The sequence below is a fragment of the Phaethon aethereus genome, assembly GCF_964289735.1.
Source record: "Phaethon aethereus genome assembly, chromosome: 3".
Taxonomy (NCBI): domain Eukaryota; kingdom Metazoa; phylum Chordata; class Aves; order Phaethontiformes; family Phaethontidae; genus Phaethon; species Phaethon aethereus.
The window spans coordinates 4,434,012-4,450,453 of NC_138576.1; the positions used below are offsets into that span (position 1 = coordinate 4,434,012).

General features: G+C 41.3%; 1 protein-coding gene across 1 annotated transcript in view; it reads left to right on the forward strand.

Annotated features, from left to right (window-relative positions):
• PKHD1 (PKHD1 ciliary IPT domain containing fibrocystin/polyductin) overlaps nt 1-16,070 on the forward strand; it is a gene marked incomplete at both ends in the record, with an annotated part of 271,978 nt that extends 255,908 nt beyond the window's left edge. Inside the window, 6 exons of the mRNA XM_081997989.1 lie at nt 865-1,000; nt 2,766-2,853; nt 6,520-6,627; nt 10,217-10,372; nt 11,574-11,696; nt 15,715-16,070. Of these exons, the coding sequence (XP_081854115.1) occupies nt 865-1,000; nt 2,766-2,853; nt 6,520-6,627; nt 10,217-10,372; nt 11,574-11,696; nt 15,715-16,070 (967 nt within the window). The remainder of the gene's footprint in view (nt 1-864; nt 1,001-2,765; nt 2,854-6,519; nt 6,628-10,216; nt 10,373-11,573; nt 11,697-15,714) is intronic.
• Nucleotides 16,071-16,442: the final 372 nt, after the last annotated feature.

The window sequence follows — 16,442 nt, forward strand, 5'->3', positions numbered from 1 at the left end:
TAGAGGATTTTATATATATATATAAATTATATATATATGAGATACTAAGTGACACAAAGCACTGGCAGAGGGAATGAAATGATACAGGCTCAGAACAAAGTGTGGATTCTTTATTCAAATGCAAAAGTCCTCTCATGGGATGCACTAATTTAAATTTCAGTCTTGAAAAAAACAATGTCTTTGGGGTGTCTGTGTACTGCTGTATTTTGGTATGCAGACTTCGTAGATAATGAAGGGTAAGAACACAGGTATGGCAGCATATAGAAATGCAGCAAAGCCCTTGTAAATGCTGCGCTTGTGTAGAGGAAGAGAAACTGTGGTCTTAGAGGAACTCAGAGGTGTTTGTTGGAAATCTTTCTGCCGGACAGGAAGCATTTACAGCCTCCTCTGTTATCAGCGCACTGCAACGAAGGATTTGGGGCTAAGGCGTTGGGCTTCTGAATCCATAAAATCCCTGTCTCTGCCAGATACTTGCAATGTCACACCAGGGAAATAATTTATTTTGTTAAATACTCAGTTTTCCGTCTGTAAACTGGGAATTGAAACAAAATGATTTCTGATTACTTTGGTGCTGCTGTCTGCTTGGAAGTGATGTCTGTTCCATACTGTCATACATCCTGCTCTCATCCAAGGAATCAAAGTGCCATGATAAGGCAAATTAGTCGACATTTGGTATAGTGCTCCTTGCTATTCATAACGGACACCAAGTATTGCTGCCTGCATTACTAAAGTAGAAAATCCCGTGAACAGAAAGTAACATGTCATTCCTAGGTAAGACGGGAATTACCTCTGGGACTAGCATTCGGTGTTTTCATAGCATTCATTTTCTGATTTTTTCTTTTAACGTTCTTCTGCATGTGGAAGAAACGGAAGCAGACAACGCCCAGGACCGTGCTTGTACGTGAGACCCTATAACATGTCTGTTCAGGTGCAGCCCTCAGATGGAGAAATCGAGAAGCAGCTTCCTGTACAGCCAAAAATCATTTTCCTGGACAGGAAGGTAGGATGGATGTGGATGGACATTTCTATTAATTCTGTAAAATTTTGACACTTCCAAGCAATCCAGAAGCTATGAGACAGACCTAAATATGGCATAGGACAGGTCTATAAATATATATGGTAAAAGATAGCTCTATAAATAAGAAATCATTGGTATTCTGGGAACTTCTTCCAGGATGGACTCTGTTCATGTTTTTCAGCTTTTTCCTGCAAGGGTTAGATTTGTGCTGTAGAATTGATTGTGTGCAGTTTTCTGATCTCTACCAAATCTCAGAGCATATCATTGAGGAATGTGGCAACAGCAACACAATCATGAAGTCTGTCAATGCCAGATATAATGGGTTATCCTGATCTGCTCAAGCAAGTCCGCACCATGCAGAGAAGTGCTGTGTAGAGATCACCATGTTTATAACAAGCTTGGACTTTGAGATGCCATTTAGCACTGCCAGATGTGCTACCACAAGTCCTGGAAGCAGCAGACTAGGTCCACTGAATCCTTAGAAGTTGATGCACTAGGTTCAGTCCCAGAGTCATAAGAAATCTGTGTGGTATAGCTTCATGCTATGTTTCTATTTCTGTATATTTTTATGTCCTTTTTGCTGTTTTCCAACTATTTTCTATTATGGAAACCTTCCCATTTTTCTGAGCAAGCAAAAGTATAGCCACAGAACAACTAGACCCAAGTATGATGTTTTTACAGTGGTGACCCTGAAGCATGGTGTCAAATCCAAGCTTGGACAGCTTTTGGACATTATTTTTGGTTACAAAGTTGATTAAATTAAAGCAAGCTCTGTATATCCGTTAGTCATGAGACTGATTTTAAAACTGTGAGGCACAAAACTTTCAGTTTCTTTCTGACTTCAGTTCCCTACACGTAGGCATCTTGTTGCGTTGTAAGCTGTGGAATATGTTATTTGTCCTCCAGTTCCTGTAGAAAGGTAAGACCTTTTCACAAGCAAACCCTACTGGATGTCAAACATTGTTGTCTACCTGAAATGACACATAAAACTTACATCTAGGTAATTGAATCTTCCCTTGAGTTTCATACCATTCCTCAGACATGTTTCAGGTTTTCTACTAGACTTGAGAACTGGTAGCGCTCTCAAAAAATAAAGAACCTGAAAGCTAATATTTTTATATACGCATAGACTATAGAATCTAGATCCTGCACACCTGTTATGGCTGAGTAGTTTAGATATCAAAATTAGTTCTCTTTCACTGGGTGAATGAGGAACTTAAATCTTCAGCCTGACTAAATAGACAGACCGAATCCATTGTTTCCTTGAACTTGTGCAGTTACCATCCTTGGAGATGTTCAAAAGCTGTATGGACATAGTCCTGTGTAACCTCTTCTGTGTGACCCTACTTCATCAGAGGGGTTGGACCAACTGACCTCCAGAAGTCCCTTCCAACCTCAACCATCCTGTGATTCTGTGAACTTAGCTGCCATAGAAGCGATGATGTCAAAATTAGCTACTTCCCATAGGTGATGTGAGTGTGACCCTAGATGCTTCAAGTGAAGCAGCAAACCTTTCCAGACTTTATTGAAACAGACCTGAAGCTGCCAGAACTGGTTCCTCTGAGTTCAAGCTCATCTTAAAGATTTATGGTGAGCTTTGTGACATTTGTTACACGTAACAATGCAGCAAACTGCCCTGCCACTGGTAATTAAAAAATTATTAAAATTGTCAAAACCATCAAAACTTTCTTTCCTCTTGAGGAGACAAGACCTTAATTCTTTTTTTTTTTTTTTTTCTTCTTCCCAGGGTCAAAGAGTTGATAAACTGGGACATCCCTCAGAACCCTGGGTTGTATCAGCTCACCTCAAGGGCTCCTCTGAGGCTGTGCTAAAAGGTTTGAATGTGTTTTCTTACAGCAAGGGTTATGGCAAAGCAGCTATGCAGAATGATGGTGACAGATTTAGGAGTTTAGATTGGATTTGAAAACCTTTGGGTTGAAAAAAAGGTGGTTGCAGTATGAGTTTCATGAACTGCCTGGTCATATGCTGGAGAAAGGAAAGCTTATACAAAGTATTTTTGTGCTCTGGCAGCTTAAAGGGAGTATATCCAGTAGTTTACCTTGAAAAGCCGTATCCTAGATCAAAAAAGAAAAGAATGAAGAACTAGAAATCGTAATACTTGATTTTCAGCTAATGTTAATTGGGGCAATTTCCTTAGAGTCAATGACAACCTGTTTGTCCCAGCAAAACGTCTGGCCAAATACAGACAGAAACAACTGCTTGGGGTTTTTGTAATGAGCATACTTCAATGTGAAAATGTTTTTCACGAGGGATCTAAATGTTTCCCTTCTGCTCTTCATTTGTCAAAAGACATGAACTCATGATTAACTCTAAGCATGTGAGTATTTCCCTTGAGGATATTGAGGCTATGAACATGCTTAAATACAGAACCTTGTTTAAGTACAGTGCTGAACCAAAAACCTGTGGATGATCATATGCCTGTAAACTCGAAAGTGGAAGTTATATTGATTATAAAGCATCCTAATATTCATTGCTAAAATCTTCAAATGTCAGCAAACAGCACACACATTGAAAAGGCAAGTTTCCTGTTGCAGGTAAAGCATTTTGTTTGCAGTAAAGCCATTTGCGTGTTAACTTTGACTTGAAAAGTTCACATTTGGAGAAGGTAAGCGGCACTCATGTTGTAGATCAGAGCTTCTCATCCTTTCAGCCCTTGTTTCTGCTAATTAGAAATTCTTCCTACCTCATCATAGTTCCAAGGTTGCAGGTTAGAAAAATCCTTTGGTCTTTTCTGTTGTTTTTCGTGCCTTTTCAGGGAGGTATGCCTGATAGGTTTAGGAATGTGAGTCTGGATGAACCACAGATTATTGGATCAGCTGATGGCTACCAGTGGAAGAAAGAAAGGGAGGAAGGGAGAAAGGGGGGGGGGGGAAGGAAGGAATGAAGAAAGGGAAAAGAAGGAGAAAAAGGGAGGAGGGCAGGAAGGCAGGAAGGCAGGAAGGCAGGAAGGCAGGAAGGAAGGAAGGAAGGAGGAGAAAGGGTGAGAGGGAGAGAGAGAAAACAGATAGAAAGAAGGAAAAGGAGAGCATGAGAAAAAGGGGAAAAAGAAAAATAACTGAAGAGAAATGCACTTCACATTCTTTAAAAGATACATGCATCAAATTAATAGTCAATAAACTCCAACAAAGAATGTACTGCATAGTACAGATGTTCTGCATGTAATAGTTTGCTGCAGTTTTTCCTTTGACAAATGTCCTTATTGCACTCGTCTTTTGAAGCATATGAAAGCAACATTTAATCGAAATGGGTCCCGTCTAGCACACTGAGGCTGCTTCGTCTGACAGCAGCCAAACTGCCTCATGGAAAGTAGTTTAGTTTCAAATTATCTTGCTTCTACGTTAAATACCAGCTTGCCTGAGAGATCTTTGTGAAGACTCCCATATATATCCGTAATATTCTGAGCTTTGAAGCATATGTGCCCAAAAGCTGAGATATGCTCTGTTGAGAAGTACAGTACAGTACCCCAGGCTTCATCATAGACTAGAAATGGCAATTATAAAGTATTTGAACGCAGCTGACAAGACCCTCTATAAAAACAGTGTTACAGTGCATATCAGAGCCAAGAAAAGTCTTGGTAGTCTGGGTGGATACTGTCATAAAGAGAATCAGATGCCTAGTAGATAAATAGATAAGCCAGGATCAGGCTGGAGCAATTAGAGAAATATGGATTCCCGTAACTCCACCGAGTTTATTCACAGTATAAATTACTGCTTATTTATACATCACAACTGGTCCTGGAGGCTCACAATGAAATTGGGGGTTTGGTGTGCTAGGTGCTGTACAAAATTAGAAAAATATATGTAGTCATAACTAACTGGGTTATTAGTGAATTAAATAGTACTGTATCATGGAGAGGGGAAACTTACAATTTCTTTTGATAAATCACTAAAATTTGGCATGCTTTTGCCCAATACCTTGTCTCAGGCAATTTCTGGACGTGCTTCAGAAGTCAACACAGCAAGTAAGTAATCTCAGTAGGCAGTTTGCATGCAGCACCTCTCTTTGGAGGCTGTAAGAATTTAAGAGGGTTGGCCAAGGCATGTCAGTTCTTCAGTGCCAAAGAACAGATCCTGGCACTGTTTAGTTTGTATCATATAGGTGTAGGCATGAAAAATGGGATAAAAACAGAGAGAAATCGTCCTGCAGTTTGTCCTGCCATCAAAAGCCTTGTCTCCACCTGCTGAACACTCATATGCATTTGTGATTGCAAGTTGTCTCACAAAATTGTTCGCTGCTTCACCAGTTTATTCAATATCCTGGGCACAGGGGTGGCAGACTACAAATGTTCTCCTCACATTCAGACTTTATGTACCTTCACCTCTGCTGCTTAACAGCAATAAAATATTAAACCACCTGCTTCATAAAGCAAATACTTATTACGTGTTGTCTTCGAGCAGGCCAAAGTCTGTGTTTATGATGGCTGGAGCAAGTCCAGCATCCTAAGGAAGTTCTAACTTCTCACCCCCACCTGAACCAACATTTTGAAATTTGTCAGTCTTTGGAATTTTACCCCTCTCACTCCAAGAGCCTGACTGAAGCCCAGACCTGGTCAGCATTGCTCAAAGGCCAGGACTTGGCTGGTGCTAAAAGATACACACTATAAAACGGAGATCCAGTTGCAAAGTAAATTACAACGTTTAAAAAGAGCCTACAAAAATAACAACCATGGCAAGTGTAAATGTTGGGTCAGAATGTGTTCCCTGATAGCTTAGAACAAGAGGTAAAGTGATGCAGAAACATCACTGGGTTTCATTTTAATGCTCCCTGGGGGTTTCCTCTGCCAGGTTTCTAGCTGAAAGTGTCTCCTGTACGATCACAGGGCAGTCACCACAGACTTATTTCCTGGCCAAATCCCTTTCAAAGCATCTGAGAGGGTTGGGGAAATGTTCAAAATGTTTTAACAATAGGACAGGAGGTCATACGCCCAAACGATGGGGTGAAACACCTACAAATCAGAAAAAGGTTCGAAGAGTCAGATCTTTTCCCTTAGCCGCAGTGGCTGGCTCCTTGAGACCATCCCTTTAGGATAGAAAATGCTCCATCTCTCACTAAGTCTTTCCTAAACTTGGTGACATACTTAGTCACACAAGACATGAGTTAAATCAAAAAGATGAGCATCTGGAACTTTCTAGTACATTTGTACAGCTCTCATTACCTTTGCTTGATCCCCTTAACATGTTACACCTCCACAATACAGAAATATGCAGTAAATGCCATTTCATAATGAACTAAAAGAACTAAGATTCAGAAACTAAAGTTCTCCAATCCGTCAGAAGCTTGGTGTCCAATTAAGTCTGAAGACCTGACCCTATGTGAAATTTTTGGGATCAGACAGAAAGTTTATGATTAGGAAAGACACTGAATTTAGGCTTTCTGAAGTCCGCTTGAAGTCACAAGGGCTCTCTGAGGTCTGATAAGCTCAGATAACCCAGTTACCTGGGTGCTGTTAACTGCAATGCAATTTTTTTCATACTCTGCAGGGCTCACCCGAGTGCAGGTCATAGATGGATGTGCAAGTTTTTCCAGTCTGGCCATCTCCAGCTCAGGTACCAACTGGAAACTTGTGTTCACTGTCACATCACCTCCAGGTAAACTTCATTTTCTGCATGTTTTTTGATTTGGTAACTGAACTCAAAACCCTACAGGTGGTCTGCCTTTATAAAAAGGGAGTTAAGCTTTTTTTGAATGAGTGGAGTAATGCCAAACCTCTAAAGAGCCTGACTCTTTTACATGTTCAAGTTGGCGTTTCCAGGCAGTAAGAGAGCTGGGTGATTCCTGTGCTGTTCATGCAAGATCCCCCAGATCAAGATGAGTTAGTACAGAGAAGTATTGACAGCGGAAGGTATCTCTTTCTTCCCAGATTCCCTAGGTATGAATCCCTTGTAAGAGTCAGGTCCTTAAGGCCAGCTAAGCAGCCCGAGCAAACTTTCTCCTATAAATTGAGTCCTCTCATTCCCTCTTTTTTTCCTGTTTGTGTTCAGTAATTTTCCATCCAGGTTCCCAGTTATTTTTATAGCGCCTTTTACGAACCACTTGTCTGCACCTGGTCATCTTTATGGGTGCGACAGGTTATGCACACTCAGAGCACGGCTCCAGGACCAGGCTCTGCTAAGGGTATCCTGACAGTTTACAGAGGTGACGTTGGGACCTCCAGGATCATGCAGCTTGTACGAGACCTCTGAGCAACCCAGCAATGGTGAAGGGGCAGGTGCCTTGTGCCTTCTCAGAAATACCCACTGAGGGGGACGTTGGCACCTTGGGGATAAGGCACCACATGAGCTCTGGCTTGTAAAAACCTCTGGGCATCTGCACAGGAGAAGCATCTGTCCAGATGTTTGGCCTCAATTTATCTACAAATCTGGCTCTGAAGGTATATAGGGGTCAAAGTGCTGGTTTCTTGTCTCAGAATGACTGCCAAGGCAAGTCAATGGAGAAGCAGTCTACATGCTCTCTGACATGCAATCCAAAGACATATTAAGCCATCGGTGTTGTAAGACCATGCGTGAAGTCTCTATTCTGGTATTACATATGCACATACATACGTATATGGATATATATCTAGTTAGAGATATAGGTATCTCCATATATACATATATATATAACCTGAGACCATTCAGGTGGAAATAAACCTAGGAAGGACAGATAGAAATATTTCCAGAAGTAAGGCAGTGTGTGTGCCACTATATAAATCCCTGAGGAATACTCCTGTGAGGTATTGAATGCAATTTTGTTTACACATGTTCAGAGAGAATCTCAAAATGGAGTAGGTACAGACTGAACATTTTTAATGAGAAAACTCCAAAACAGTGTGACTTGTTTCAGCTAAAACCATAGAGGGCAAATACATCAGACAGGTGAAGTGGTGAGGTGGAAGTGGCTAATGAAATAATCTGAGATAAAAAATTAGACGAAGGTTATTAACATTTAGACTGTATTCTTATGAACAGTCTGTCTTAATAGACAGGAATAGTGAGAACAGATCCAACTGCTTTGGATGGAGGTTGATACATTTATGGATGGTATTGTACACACAATGGTACACACATGGTACAATACACAACATGGTACGCACAATAACGTGGGATAGGATATATAACCCAAGCAATGTCTTCCTATTCTGGGATTAAATGAAAGTCTAGAAATTTTTTTAATAAGAAACCTTTGCTCCTCCTAGTCACAAATGGTTAATCAACATAGAGTGCTGCCCATGGCTTTGCAAAGGGAGAACTGGGGTGCAAGGAGTACTTGGAGGTGGGCCTTTAAAGGGGGAACATATGTCTATTTTGAGGGTGTATGTTGCCAACCATCGCAGCTCCCATTACCTTCACTTCAGCAAGAGTAGATGGAAAGTCAGCACCGCACACGGTCCGACTCTTTAGTGGGAAGTACAGCTTAATGAAAAGTGTTTTGAAGCTACTTCAGGGGAGTCACAAAATCTTCTTTCCTCTGAACAAAGGCCAAATGCAGATCCCTTTTGTGAAACATGTAGCCAGTCAGAGTGTTGCAAAGAGATGTTTACAGCCAGTAATGTGAACAGCTGATGCATCACGGAAGTGGTGGGGTCACCATCACTGGAAGTATTCAAAAAACATGTAGACGTTGCAGTTCAGGGTATGATTTCATGGGCATGGTGGTTGGTGGGTTGATGGTTGGACTTGATGATCTTAAAGGTCTTTTCCAACCTTAGTGATTCTGTGATTCTGTGACCTGCGTCACAGTCTTGCTCCTTGTTTTAAAGTGGTATTGACTTCACTGATACGGATCCATCCACTCGGCTTGATCCATCCACTTTCCATTTAAACCAACAACAGTCTACCCACAAACTATTAGTGTGAAGCACTTTTAGCACCTGTCTGTGTAGAGTCCTTGGTATCTGTGAGATTACTTCTCTCCTCTAAACTGAAGTTCATATGTGTTTGTACCCACAAGCAAATTTTTTCCAATTGGAACATGCTTCCCACATTGTTCCGATGAAGCTCTGCTTTGTTCAAGTGGACAATATTGACACAAATTTAATTAGTTTCAGATAAAAAGTACTTACAGCTACTTACCCTAGTCTCCAGGCCTCTACCTGGCAGTGTTTCTGATTTTTTTTTAATGAAATGATGAAAAAAGGTTTTTAGATTTTTATTAAAAGTGGAAATCAAACAAGTAAATAAATATGCATCTGTTAAAATTATTAGAATTGTGGGGTTAGGACTGGTAATGAGTCAGGTAATAAGATAGGTAATGAGTTGATGTGCTAATCCACATCCTTCCAGTTGGTCTATAGAGAGTGCCAGGGCCAGTTTTGTTAAACTCCTGTCCTTTCTGGACACATCTCCATTCAAAATGCTTTTGGGATATTTCTAATTTTTATGACAGCAACATTAGGCATCTTCCAGTCCTTGAAGCTCAGATGGTGAGACCCAATGAAATCTTGACCACAGAAACTCTGAGTAGTGGCTGGTTTGATTGTGCCTTCATTTACAGGAAACTGTAGAGTCTCTGGGTGAAGAGCATTACCCAAAGTTTGTGCGCCTCAAGAGACTAAATATTTACCATGCTAACAGCAAGGACACTGGGGTTCTTTTTGTTTATAATGTTCATTACTACATGGTGGAAAATATTAACAAGTTTACTAGGAGTTTTCTGCATCATGGACTTAAGCTTAATGCTAGTGAATGTTTCTAGGTTCCCCATAACTTACATTCATATGAATCAGGTATAGCCTGTAAAAACTCTGTAGGACTTAACACCTTGCTTGTTGCAACCAGCTTCTCTGCCTTGCTAGGCAGCATGTACATGGTTTTTTGCGTGGGCCTGATCTTTTTGGACTCAGAAATAGATACTTTGTGAATGTATTTTCTGGGTTTTGTAGTCAGCTGGACAAATTCAAGGAAGAAATATGAAGGACTATTAAAAGCAAAGAGGGTGCTTTTGCCTCAGGAAACATTGAAAGCTTGAAACTTACATTGGAGAAGTGTGGTTACGTATTTGTTTGTCCTGATAATCAGTCCTAAATAAATATTGTTGGCTTGGCTAACGTTGGGTGTGGAGATAGATGGACTTTACGGGCTGTTCCCGCATGCATTTTTAACAGCAGCATCACTGTTGAAAGGTTATAACCTGGTGTTTTAACGATGAAGAACAGTGTTCTTACTTTTGTAATAAACTCTGACTGCTTTAAATTCTCAGGGGCTAAGTTTACTGTGCTGTCTCAGCCGTTTACCATCTTCCCTGTCCCCACGGGAGTGAAGGCCAGCATGATCCTTGTCGTCGTGCTGAGTTCAGCAGCATCTGCCTTCATCCTCGCTCTTGCATTCTGCTGGTTCAAGAAGAATAAAAACAACAGTAAGTTGCAAATGCTCACTAAAATCTATACTTGCAGACTCCCTGTTTTATTTAACAAAACTCCAAAGTGGCCACCACAGGATTCAGACAATGGCACTCAGAGAAATCTCTGAAAAGTTCAGCAATTAGCAGTATAGTTCGTAGTTCAGGGTTATACGTTTTGTGTCTGTAACAGATGCCTGAGTCCTGGCTGGAAAAAGTTTTAACTGTATGTGAAACATGATGGAAATCAGATTTCTGTAGCACAGGCAAGGAACTGGGGAACGAAGGCAGTGTTTGCTATGATTTCAATGATCCATTCAGCCACTGCATTTCCCTGAGAAAGGATGACATAGCAAAATATCACTGTGAAAAGGTTATGCAAAGCCTTGGTGCTGACCAAGGACCAGACACAGCTGCAATGAGAATGCCAGAGACAGCGGCACCGCCGTGCTCGCATTCCGTATCACACTGTCAGCATCATACGAGTCAAAGTGGTAATGGGAGGGCTACAGCTTCTCTGGACTTCTCCCCCAAGCACATCCAGGCCTCTCCAGATTTACCTTAAAGTTGCTTTCTTTTTAGCATTGGCCTCAAAACAAATACAGCTACCTTAAAGAGGCTTTCCCACCGCAGAGGGCGTAAAGTTATTTGTGTAAGAGAACTGAAGACAAAAGGATGTGACTGTAACTGTTTGGTAGCTTGACTGCCAAACAGCTACCTTAAACTTCTGGATATGTTGAAAGTTACTAATAACTTGGCCTTTTGGACGTGCTAACTGAAGCTGGGACCCAGTGAAAAGTTGAGGTAACCTGTAGCGGAGGAGTAAATGCATATCCCTGTTAATAAGCTGTCTCCCATAGTTTCAAGACCTTCTCACTAGTTTCTCCAAACTTTTGCTTTCAAGTAACTTGGAAAATCCAGGCTAAAAGGTCTTTCTCCTGGGCTTCACCACGAGCACTAGCTGCAGTACGTTCTGAATTCCTAGTATTAATGAACATGGTGACAACATAAGGAAAGATTTTACTGCAGAGAACAGGTGGGAACCCTAATGGCAAAACACAAGATGGTATGAACATAAAACAACTATCTCAGCTTTTGAGCATAAAGGATACTTACAGGTTATCTGCTAATTCACCAGCAATATATTGTTGTTTGAATTAATAATTGCTGCTGAGCTGAGGATGGATTGAGAGTGATGTGACTGTATGCTTCATTGCAGAAACAAAGACTGAACGGGCTGATGTACCACAGGCCAGTACCAAGGGACCATGGCCTCGTGCAGCTCACACCCAAGCTTGCTACAATCAAGGAGAAAATAAAAGTGGTGTGCCTGTAGCAGGAGGTGAGACTGCAGTTTACAATAATTCAGATTTATAAACAGTCGGATGTCAAAAGGGTTGGTTTAGGTCTCTTAAGAAACTATGGGTTTGTATAGGACTAATGGCACGGTTCTTCTCAGAAGGTCTATCACTTTATTACCTCCCCCTTCTCCTCCCTGGTATTCTTCTATTTGTCATTTTATCTCCTTTTATATAAATTGTGTGAAATCCTACTTCCATTGAAGGCAGCAGCATAATCCCCATTGCGCTCCATGTGCCTATGATTTTACCTAATGTTTTTGGCGTAGGGCAGGGACTAATATTCCCACAGTGTCCCCAGCATGTCTGGAGCAACAGGGCTTCTCCCTGCCCACATCTCCAAGTGCTGCGGCAATAACTGTGCAGCGCTCAAAAAGCTCTGGAGAAGTTTGCAGGCTGCGGAGGACTGCAGCGAGGTGTGCTGGAGGTGTAATAAACCACTCAGGGCTCATTTGCACGGTCTCCATTACCTCCACCACTCCATGGACCTTCATGCCACGCTTTCTGATCAGTGAGCCCAAGCCAGCACCCCAAAGCAGCTCCTTTTACACCCACCGCCATCTGTGTCCGCCTTTACTCCCCAGGGTCCCTGGCACAAACACCGCTCTCCTGCGCACCTCCTCAGACTTGTCTTTTCATCATCTGCTGATCAAACACGACTTCCTCTGAGGTCACGTACAAGCAGGCGGCCCCGGGGACCTGTGGCTGGCAGCATAAAGCTCCGGCTCCCCTCTCTGCGGGTGTGGGATGGTCTTATAGCGGTTGGGTGGGTTTTCTTGTCTCACCCGCGCAGATCCGAGGGCGTCCGGATAACCCCACTGAACCACCCGTTGACTCCGTTTTGGGGATTTCTCTTTCCACCTCCTTCCCAAAGTCTGTGGATTACATAAGAGGCAGGAAGAGGCAAGCCAGAGTTTTCTTTCTTTTTAATTAGCATCTATCACAAAAGCAGAGGGAGAGAGAGAAAGAGAGAGGAAATTCTGCAGTTTAGTGTTTTGATATTTGCTGTACTCCTCCAAAACACAGCGTTCAGCTGTGTGCCTTAGGACACATATCTGCTGTAAATTCATTTTTTATCTAATTTGTCTGAGATCTAAGCTTCCTGTGGAGGTCTGAGATCAAAGGATCTGATTCTGTCTGATGTCGGCTCTGACACGTAATGCGTGCTGACTTAGTTCTGTCTATAAACTCGCAGTGGGAGGCTGCCATTCTCCCTTGGCACCTTTACATAGTGAACTTTCATTTTGGCTGGGGAGGCTGACAGGTATAGCGCTGATTGGAGCCGTCATGTGAATAATTCATGGAAAGATTTTTTTTGTCAGAAAAAGGCAATCCAGCCACTTAAAGTCTTTTAGGAATAGTTGCAAGACAAAAAGATTCCCCGATATGTTAAAATAGAAACAAGGATAACAATATCTTCAGTGAATTTAATACATATGACATGGAAATGTCTAATGTTTGATTTCCCTTTATTTAAAGTGCTGTTGGTTTTAGAGAGAGAGAGAGAGGAAACCAAAGCTGCAGTCTTTTTGTTTAGTTTCTGTTTTATATCCGTTCCCCCCATAAGAAATCCCACCTAATACAATTAAGTGCTTGGAGCCTTTATTATTAATCCCCACAGTAAGACTTGCAAGGCAGAGTTTTTCTGGGTTTTGGTAGGTACAGTGCAAAGTCCAGTGGAGGTAGAGGTCCTGGTTGCTGCCCCAGAACAAGTAGCTGAGGATGGGGATGAGGAAGAAGGCTGTACATAGAGATATGCAGTACTGCAGGGGAGAAGGGATCAAGATATTACCTTGTCCGACCTTGGTGTAACAAAAAAATCTCCTCAGTTTCACATAATTATCTCTCTCTCTAATTAAATAACTTTTGATTGACTAACATGTGGTTAACAGAACAGCACATGCAGGTGGAGGAACATAATGTTTCTTTTTGCAAATTTTGCAAGTATTCTTCGCCATTGAAAAGTTGTATCCTCTAGCAGCTTACATTTCCTAGCTTTAATTTCCATTCCTTTCAGGTATTGTACCTTATTGACCCTTATCCTGAACTCCTTGGCCACAGTCGCCCAGAAATCACTGTTGTGTACCTGAAGAGGCTCTCCCAGGGTCTGCATCTGTTGCTCCTGGGTTGCTCAGATCAGCTCCTCCTCCTTCATTTGTACCAGTTTACCACTTTTTCCACCTTTTACAAAATTTCATAAGAATCAATTTTAGTTTTAATTCCAAATCACTGGTGGAAACACTGAATATCACGGATTTCAGTGGTAGTGTCTGGTACTGCCACACATTCCCACCTCTGAGAATTATTTCCCATACATAATTACTGTCTGAGCTCTGGCTGTTAGCTGATGCTTAAACCAGTTAATCGTGTGCTTTATTGATATTTAATAGTTTGTATTTAATTTTAAAAAATTAGGATATTTTAGATTACTGTGTCATATAAATCTCAAGGCAGTATTTCATCCTTGAAACTGCTCATATCCAGAAAACTTTTAGCCTTCTCCATTAATTCAAACTCCTTTGAAAAGATCTATTTTCACAGTCGAAAATGTCACCTTTGAAATTGAAGAGGGCATCAATACATATCAAGAAATAACGTGAAGCTTTGGTATAGGGTATCATGACCCAATCATCTTGTTTATGCATATAAAGAAGAAAATTCGACCTAGTAATGTATCTAATTTGTACTTTAAAACAGCCAGCTTCCTACATCAGGTAGGTAGCAATCAAGTATCAAGCAATCTTGAGACAGAAAACTGTTACACACAGAAGCATATGTGACTACTGAAAATTTACCGATGACTTTCCAATGGTTTTCCAAGAGGTACAATCCTGAAATTGAAAGCTATGAGTGTACAAGTTGAAAAAAAACAACACTTCTTAACAGGAAAACTGATTATAAGCATGAAGAAATAGGGAAATTGTAGGGAAATAAATGGGTAATAGGAAAAATAGGGAAATAAATGCCGATAGGGGAAAATTATTCCAGTAAATAGAGTTCCAATTAATGAATTTTAGAAAAAGGAGAAGAGAATGAATCTGAGCAGAAGGTCTGAGAAACCATAGGGCTGGATGTCGCAGGCTGCTAAGGGTCAAACTTTAAGGACAAACCTGATAAATAAGGAGTGGTAACAACATCTTTTCTGGGATCATTTGTGGTAAAGAGCTATAATATATGCCGATGAACAGACTGTAAAAGCCGGCATTGTCCACTTACGCACGGGATATGTGAACTAGGACTAGATCTGGATTTGGAACGAGTATAAAGGGTTTGGGTCTGGGCTGGTTTTGTTTTATTTTCAGGAGGGAAGGGAGAGGTTTGCAGGAATTTTGCAAATGTTCTTAGCGTGCGGGTGAAGGAGGGTGCCAACCTTGCACTGAAGTGATAGCACACCCTGTCAACTCAGAAGCCATCTGTGGTAACGCTACAAGTGGTTCTGCCTCTGTGGTTGAGAACCGTTTGGTTTATTAAGATGTAAACATTTTTCATTTCCTCATGAAAAATGTGTAGTATATATTTTGCTTTTTCTGCATTTTTTCAATATAATTTTTAAACGGCATTGCAGGTTACATTGCATCAGATTGAAATGTTGGAAATAAAAAATTTTACCTTATATTGCAGCCTGATTCATAGAGGGTTGATGCTTTTTATAGATATGTAGTATTAAAATGATTATCAGTTTTAGCATTCTATACACTTTATTATTAAGCATTTATTGAAATATTTGAAAATATTTGAAAAACATTAGAGGATGCTCTAGGAGCTGTTAGTGTATCAAACTAGCTGTTTAGGCTGTTGTATATTTATTTGTGGAAACAACTTATGGTTTTAACAACTTCTTTCTGTCAAACTAAAATTTGTGGCCAGTTAAAATTATTTCCCCAACAATAACTGCTTTTTCATTAACACCTTTAACACACAGTAAAGGCATAGAAGGGTAAGGAAAGATCAAGGTAGGGTCTTACAATTATTGAAAAGCAAAACCAAATCTTGCTTTCACAGATATGGAAGGAACTGGAGCAGTGGGACGTGCCACAGGACAACTGGAGGAGCTGCAGCCCTGTGAAGCCAAGTCAGTGAGAAAGATGAGCACTGTCCGGTGTAAGACAGGTGACAGAGACACCTTTTCTTCAGCTAGGAAAAGTGACAGTCACCAACAGCTACATGGAGAAACATCTCCTGGTGACTCCCTGGAACTTCAGCAGCCAACTGTCCTGGGATGCTCCTGCCAGAAGGACGTCTCCCAGCTTTCAACAGGTTACAGTAAGGAAAGAGAGAAGTCCAAAAGGATGCCCAAACCTCCTCTCAGTGTTGGAGACCATGTTGCTGTGGTAGCAGCAGAGGTAAAAGAGAAGTGATGTGAGGTGGTGGATCACTGACAAAGCAAGCTTTGTCTGGCTTGCCGTCAATGTGAAGCTGAATCTTTTGTCTCTGTGGTCACAGGAGAACATACATACATCAGCATGGTGAACCGGGCTGCCGCAGCGCACAGGTACAAATGAACCTGTTACCTGCATCTACAGCCAACTGGGAGCCAACTCTGGCCATGTCTATGTTGTTGAATTTTCTTAGCTTCCAAAACAGGGTGGGTGCATCCAAACTCTCTCTTGAGAATAGTCCTTCTGACACCTCTAAAACTCTCTCCAAGAGTCGTTTAGGGGAGTGCTAGCTGGCTGTCTAGGTCGGCTTTGAGATTGCATTCAAAAGCATTCGGGGATTAGCCTAACAAT